Source organism: Saprolegnia parasitica (genome assembly GCF_000151545.1).
Source record: "Saprolegnia parasitica CBS 223.65 unplaced genomic scaffold supercont2.451, whole genome shotgun sequence".
NCBI lineage: Eukaryota > Oomycota > Saprolegniomycetes > Saprolegniales > Saprolegniaceae > Saprolegnia > Saprolegnia parasitica.
The window spans coordinates 1-7,099 of NW_012156845.1; the positions used below are offsets into that span (position 1 = coordinate 1).

Sequence of the window (7,099 nt, forward strand, 5' to 3'; positions counted from 1 at the left end):
GCGCTCGCGTCTAAGAGGTGCATGGCCTTGCCCGCCTCGGCGACCGCGCCCACGATGCCGTCGCCGACGCGGATGCTCATGGACGGCTGGTTGCGGAAGACGCGCGAGAAGAGCGAGTTGGAGGGTACGTCGAGCGCGTAGACGCGGCAGTGGTCGATCGCCATCATGCGGTGGAGGAGCCCCACGGCGCGCTGCAGCACCGCGTCCGACGACAAGAGATCAGCGCTACTGGTCGTCGTCGTCATGGTCGACGGAAACGACGTGCGGCGCGCAACGGTCTCGAACGAAATGTTGAGCGACGTGACGATTTGGGCCACAAAGCGGCTGTAGACCGTCAAGTCGTTGGGCTCGTCGGTCGCGCGCTGGAGCGAGTCGACCCAGTCCTGGATCGTCTGGATGCCTTTGCGATAGTTGAAGATCTCGGCGACCGCGACGACACGCGATCCGTTTTGCAGCGGCATGCACAAGTACGACTAGATGATAGTGCTACAGATGAGCAGCATATCGTCGAGAGAGGTAAAGGAAGCGCACCCGCACGTCGAGCCCGTCGAGCCCGTCCTTTTCGTCGATAAAGAGGTCCGAGGTGACGGCCGTATGGACGTGCATCGGGGTCCCTTGCTCGAACGCGCGGTGGAGGAGGCCGTTTTGAATGCGCGTGGACGGATACACGCTCTGTCCGTCAAATTCGAGGACTCCACGCGTCGTGGCAATGTACATGTAGCAGTTTTCGGCGTCCATGAACGACACAAATTGCTCCTACGCGACGACGAATGTGAGCTCGCATCGATAGACGACGTTCTGTGGACTCGAATCTTGAGGAGGACGTCGATGAAGTCGTCTTGGCTCGTAAAAAGCGAGTCCATAAGCGACTGCTGCGCCTTGCGGAACTTGCGGTGGTTGTTCTCGCCGACGGTCTTGCGCAGCCTACGACGTGTGAGGCCAACGCGGGACCGAACGGATGGGCGCACCAGCGCGACAGCAAGACGTGTCCCTGGATCATTTTCCAGCGACGGCGGGCGACGAGCCGCGCGTCGTTCGTGTTCTTCGTCTTCTTGAGCACGGAGGGGTTGAGGTCCGTCGTCGGAGAGCGCTTCCGCGCCGAGTTGGGCATCTGGAAGACCTTGGCGCTCATGCAGCAGCCGTGACCCCGCCTTTTGTACGACTTTATAAACGGCGAGCTAACAATACGCGCGGTTTCGCTGAAACCCCCGCAGCGTGGCCATCCGATCACGAAGCGTCTTTTCACGCGTCGTTGTTGAAGGCGATAGCGTCGCAAACAAGCGAGAGGACGCATAGCTGCAGTGTGGGCGATGGACCGCAGACGATCTTTCTTTTGGAAAGACGTACCAGGAGGAAATTGGCAGCGGTGGTTCGTTGACGTTTGGCGCCAATTGCCGGCCGAGATTTTTGACATGGTGCACAGGAAGCAGAAGCGCACAAGGTTGCCGCCACAGCTTGTGTAGCTTGTGCTGCAAATTAAAACCATGCGTTCGCTCCGACATTGCTTGTGAGACCGCCGCAACTGTGCTCGCCGACGTGATACCGAGTGCTATTCGGTCGTGCACAAGGCCTGTCGCGAACCCCGCGCACGCGCCTGTGCACAGACGACAACCGGCCATAGATTCCGTTCCCAGACTAGACTGTTATCGATAGCTCGAGCTCGAAGAGGGTTCATTGTCGCTCGCTATCGAATGAGCCCTGCTCCATCACACGGCAAGAAAAAGAGTAAAAGTTTCCCAAACAACTCCAGATCTAGAAAACATGCCCGTGGGTGAAGGCAAGAGAGACAATGGATTGATGAAAGTTCAAATCTCGACACGGACATACCCTCCACCGGATACATCCTTGAGGCGTCCATGTACACTGCAGAGTCCGCGAGCAGCCTCGCATTGCCTCACTTGGACGGAGGTGCATCATAGAAACTAGGACTTGGCTCGAAACTAGCGATGGATCGCCAGCAGTGGGCGACTCTGCAATGCGGCACATCTCTCACACCCCGCCGAGGAAAGTGCTTCGGATGATATCATCGTGGCGTTTCGTGACGTCTGTTCGCATTCAAGATAACGGCCACGTCGCAAGGTGCGCGTGCGAAAGTAGCAGGCGATGGAGGTGCCATCACCCGCCGACGTCAAGCTGGTGCTGCCGCGAGGTGCGAGGTGCTTTGTACTTGGTTGTACACACTCTTTCTGTCTAGTCTTCTCGGAGACCAAGAGCGTCGAGAAGGGGCTGTCACCAGCCAAGCTCAATGACGCCACCAAGACACCGCGCTCGAGCAATGCTGCAAAAATCGACGACGTACGCTTGAGCTCGGAAAAGTCGAGCGAGGTGAGCCCCGCGCGCCCCGTCGGCCATTTGCCCGAGAACAGCCCACCGCGCCGGTTTTCAGTCACGCGCGGCGACCCGCTACGGGCTGCGATACTCACGCGTAGCGACGACATCAACACAGATCGACCGAGCTCTCCGAGCCCACCCAAGACGACGAATTCGAACGGCCCAGTCGCAAGTTCGAGCCAACTCCAGCGGCTGCCGTCCGTCCCGTTGGCGTCCTCAGTGAGAAGAGTCCTGTCAAGGATCCGAGTCCGAAGCGCAAGCCACCAACACACCTGCAGCACCTTGATCCTTCGGTGCGATGCGGGGGAACCAATGGACTCTGACGCCCCGGGTAGGGGGATACATTGCCCACCAAAGACGGACTTGGCCTCTTGGAACTGGCAGCGAAACGCCAGAGCACGCGCAATCTGATGCGAACCAAGACGGACGACGACGGAGACAGCAACGAGCGTCACACACTCAGCCACTTGAGACCACTCACGTCGGTCCCACCGCTGCAACTGTAGTCGCCATGTCTCCCGACGTAGTAATGACACCGTACGCGTAGCCATGGCCGCATGAGCGCGTCGCCGTCGCGGCACAAGCTGGAGCTCCAGCAGCGCCTCACCGACATTGAGCACTGCCAGCTGCCCGTTCTTCCCTCCTCACGTAAGTGTCGTTTCGACAAGGCGCGTTCGTTGAGCCGCATTCTGTAGCCGAGTCAAGCGCCTTTGACGAGAAGCGGCTCTCGGAGATGAGTCCGAGTGAGTACGCCGAGTCTTGTGCGGCATTGGGTCTGCCCGATCTCCGACGCCACCACGCCAAGCTCTTCAAGCTCGTGCGGCAGTACCAGACACTCTTCTCGGTCGCGAGCTCGATTTCCGTCGAGATTGACTCGGGCGAAGCGCTCTCGCGCATCATTGAAGGCACGTACGAAGTGCTTGAAGTCGATCACGTCGCGCTCTTCCTCATCAACCACAAGAAAGAGACGTTGCACATGTGCGTCTCGCGCTCGTCGCGCAGCACCGAGTACCCGCTGCACAAAGGCACTACTCCTTTGGCATCGGAGCGAACCATAGATCGGCGTTGTAGGGGTCTTGGGTCGCGTGGCCAAGTCTGCAGAGTCCGTCATCATCCAAGACGTCGCAAGCGACCCGCGCTGTGATATGGACACGGACAAGTACCTCGTCGACGGAAGCCTCGCGCGCAATCTGCTCTGCGTGCCGATCCTGGACCCGTCCAAAGTGCCCGTCGCCGTCCTTCGCTGCGCCAACAAGGCGGCAGACTTTACGCCAAGCGACTGCATGAGCCTCGAGCTCATCGCGTCCATTGCAGGACATACGCTGCACAAGCTCGAGCTGTACGAAGTCGCGATGCTCGCGGGACGCAAAAGCGTCGGCGATGCTCGAGGTCGTGCGTGCGATCGCTACCGAGTGTACAAGATTGTCGAACAGACACTCGATTCTGATTCTGATTCTGATGGTATTAGGCAATGACCTGAATGGGATGGTCCACAAGATTATCGACGTGGCGAAGACAGCGCTGCACTGCGACAAGGTGTCGCTCTTCCTTTGTCACCGCGAGAAGCGCGAGCTTGTGTGCTGCGTCTCGTACGATCCGGTGCTTCGACGCATGGTCATCCCATACGGCGTCGGCATCGCTGGCTACGTGGCGGGCACGGTACCAACCGCCGCAATGTCGTGGAAGGCTCTAATTGACGTAGGGACAAGTGCTGCGCATTGACAACTGCTACGACGACCCGCGCTTCAACGCCGCGACGGACCGCAAGATGGACTACAAGACGATTTCGGCGCTCTGCGCACCGGTGATTACGCACGACAACGACATGGTCGCCGTCATCCAAGCCATCAACAAGCTCACGGTGCCGTCCACCGAGCACCCGCCGGCCTTGGACACGATTGTTCCGTTCCAAGACGCCGACGTGCAGATGCTAACGGCGTTCTGCGACGGTACCACTGCGACATGGTCCAATGCAAACTTGACGTGGCACGTAGAAATTGCATCGTCGCTGCGGCGGTCGGCGCTGGAGACTGCGTACCACCAAGTGCTCCAAGGCGTCAATCACATGAAGCGGCGCGACTCGCTCACACTCGTAGTCTCGTCCCTTCTCTCGTCGTACTCGCAGCCGGCGGCGCCTGCGCGCTCTTCCAAGCGCTACTGGTTCATTTACGCGTTTCGCGCCGTGGGCAAGTTCATGCGGCGCCTCAAGCGACACCGCGGCGTGCTGACGTGGATCGGAAACGACCAAGCACCCGCGCTTCTGATGAAGTGCACGCTGCGCGCTCATTGGGACAGCGCTCAAGTCGGATTTGACGATTTTTCGTTCAACATCTTTACGTGCCCATACGACCAGCTGCGCCACCTCTGCGTACGAGCTTTCTCAACTGCTCTTCTGTATACAAGATGGTGGGCTAGGTCGAAGCCTTTCGAGTCATCGGTGTGTTTGAGACCTTCTCCGTGCCGCCGGACGTTGGCCTCGCATTCGTAACGCGCGTCCAAGACGGGTACCTCGACAACCCGTACCACTCGTGGTGGCATGGCGTCGACGTCTTCCAGCGCTGCTTTGCGCTACTGAGTCGCTCGTCGCTTCTGTCACTTTTGCAGGTCTTTTTCTATTTTTGATGTCTATGTCTGACAGACACGCTAGCCGATGCACGTGTTTGCTCTCTTGCTCTCGGCGCTCACACACGATGTGGGCCACCCGGGCACGGACAATGGCTTCGAGTCCGCGACCTTGTCGCCGCTCGCCGTGCGCTACAATGACACATCGGTGCTCGAGCAGCACCACGCCGCCGAGACCTTTCGCATCCTCGGTGACCCCGATTGCAACATTACAGTCGGCTTGTGCCGCATCGCGTTCCAGTCGCTGCGCAAATTTGTCATTGACGCGATCCTGCAGACCGACATGAAGGCCCACTTTGACCTTGTCCACGCGCTCGAAGACGCGGTGTGCATTTGTTCCCTTGGACTATCGCAATGGAATATCCTCTCGTTGTGTAGCACAACCGCGAGCTCAAGCAAATGCCGGCCTTCGATATCGGCGACGTGCTGCACGTCAAGCACCTTCTCGGAAGCGTCTTGCATGCGGCCGACATTGGCGCGCAGATGTACCCGGTCGACGTCGCGTGGGAGTGGTACGTAGCACTAGAGTCATGCCATGGTTGCAACGGATGCGATTTGATTGTCGTAGGTCGCGCCGGCTCGTCGAGGAGTTTGCATCGTTGGCAGCGAAAGAACGCAGCGCGGGGATCCCCGTCGCCGTTTTCCGTGCATGCTTGGAGACGGACAAGGACATTGCAACGCTGCAGCTCAATTTTATCAACTACATCGTCACGCCGCTCTGGACTCTGCTCATGGAGCTCTTTCCCGCCGCCAAGGTGCTCAAGGCCAACCTCGACTGCAACCGCATGTACTTTCAGCACGATGTCGCCAACACCGACGTCCACCAAGACAAGGGCCACCGCCGATCGCTCTGCGCGACACCAACGCTATCGCTAGTTCCGACCACGCGCTTTGCCAAGCGGAGCGCGACGACCCACTTTACCGAGCAAGCGTGCCACGTCATCACCGAGACGCTAATACAACCGACGACGTCCGACGACAAGCGCAATTAATCTAATCGACACCGTCTCTGGATGTGTATGACTTCGCTGTAAAGGCGACTGCACTGTCTTTTACTAACCTACGGCACAAACACAAAAGTATTCCGCACGCCAGCCATGCTACACCGCACCGAGATGCACGCCTGGACCTGTATCCTGAGCCTCGTACGCGTCATCCGCAAGCCCATCTCTGACGACCAACTGTAGACTGGGTTTTGCCTCGTCTCGAACGCGTGGGTCGACACGAATGCGCGAGACCGCTTGGTGGCGGGGACAGCGCCAGCGCTCGCGACATTCGCTTTGGCCCTCGTCCGCGTCGCCGGGCGCTGCTACAACGGCGTCACACACGTACGTACCGCTTGATGTAGCGCGATGCAGTACGCGCTTGGCTTGCGTAGTTTGTGTTGGTCTACCCCGTCGCGCTCCTTCAGCTGCTTTCGCTGCTGCAGTCGTCGTACCGCTTGGCACTTGTCGGGTGCTGCTGTGATGTGGCTGCCTGGTACGTCAAGCATTGACCTACAGTAATGCACCGGTCGTACGAGCTGACGATTTTGGGCTAGTCGCTTGGACCCAGCTCTTATTGCACCGTCTCAGTGCGGCGCTGCGTGTTCACTGTACTGTCGATGGTCATACAGCGGCTTGTCACTAAGCACGAATTGGGATAGACATGGCGTTCGACTGCAGCACTTTGTCGGTTCGCTCCTCTCGTCCAGCGCGCTTGTACGTACGGCTGCACGCAACACATACTATCCTAATGCGTTTTTAGGCGCTGCTTCAATGGCTCGAAGACACTCGCGACCACGAACCGACGATGTTTATCGTCCAGTATAGTCCGAGCGAGATGCGGGTTCGCGTCACAGATGCAGTGCGCAGCGCCCACAACTGACAAGTGTAGATATTGTCTATAATTGAAAGGTATATCAATGTTCCTAGCCACGCCCTTCCATAGGCTATTTCAACGTGGTTGCATCATGGAATACGTTGTGCGGCAGTATATCGACTGTTCTCCGCGCAACGCATCTTCTGGTATGCGCACGTGCGCCAGCTACGCAAGACACAAAAACGACGACATGTCGCCCCGACCACGTCGGTCGTGTCGACTATATCATTCCATGCGTTTGGAAGCGCCGAGCACATTGCTACAAAGTAGATTCCATTTGTAGACA

The 7,099-nt window shown here is 58.4% G+C and overlaps 4 protein-coding genes across 4 annotated transcripts; 2 read left to right on the top strand and 2 right to left on the bottom strand.

The window, feature by feature from the left end:
• Positions 1 to 44: 44 nt before the first annotated feature.
• Positions 45 to 461, bottom strand: SPRG_17072 (hypothetical protein; the record flags this gene model as incomplete). Its single annotated transcript, XM_012356382.1, has 1 exon — positions 45 to 461. A coding segment is annotated over one exon (417 nt), but the record flags the coding sequence as incomplete, so codon positions are not given.
• A 25-nt stretch (positions 462 to 486) lies between these two features.
• Positions 487 to 1,143, bottom strand: SPRG_17073 (hypothetical protein; the record flags this gene model as incomplete). Its single annotated transcript, XM_012356383.1, has 3 exons — positions 969 to 1,143; positions 807 to 924; positions 487 to 756 (listed from the first exon to the last, which is right to left on the bottom strand). Exons 1-3 carry the CDS (start codon positions 1,130 to 1,132, stop codon positions 487 to 489), a joined length of 552 nt encoding a protein of 183 aa, XP_012211773.1. The 5' UTR covers positions 1,133 to 1,143.
• A 960-nt stretch (positions 1,144 to 2,103) lies between these two features.
• Positions 2,104 to 5,945, top strand: SPRG_17074 (hypothetical protein; the record flags this gene model as incomplete). Its single annotated transcript, XM_012356384.1, has 15 exons — positions 2,104 to 2,149; positions 2,195 to 2,425; positions 2,476 to 2,624; positions 2,667 to 2,833; positions 2,879 to 2,979; positions 3,027 to 3,339; positions 3,403 to 3,411; positions 3,461 to 3,720; positions 3,800 to 3,990; positions 4,034 to 4,280; positions 4,326 to 4,699; positions 4,747 to 4,935; positions 4,979 to 5,278; positions 5,332 to 5,465; positions 5,522 to 5,945. 15 exons carry the CDS (start codon positions 2,104 to 2,106, stop codon positions 5,943 to 5,945), a joined length of 3,135 nt encoding a protein of 1,044 aa, XP_012211774.1.
• Positions 5,946 to 6,050: 105 nt separating this feature from the next.
• SPRG_17075 (hypothetical protein) lies at positions 6,051 to 6,281 on the top strand (the record flags this gene model as incomplete). Its single annotated transcript, XM_012356385.1, has 2 exons — positions 6,051 to 6,098; positions 6,141 to 6,281. Coding segments are annotated over 2 exons (189 nt in total), but the record flags the coding sequence as incomplete, so codon positions are not given.
• Between the last annotated feature and the right edge of the window lie 818 nt (positions 6,282 to 7,099).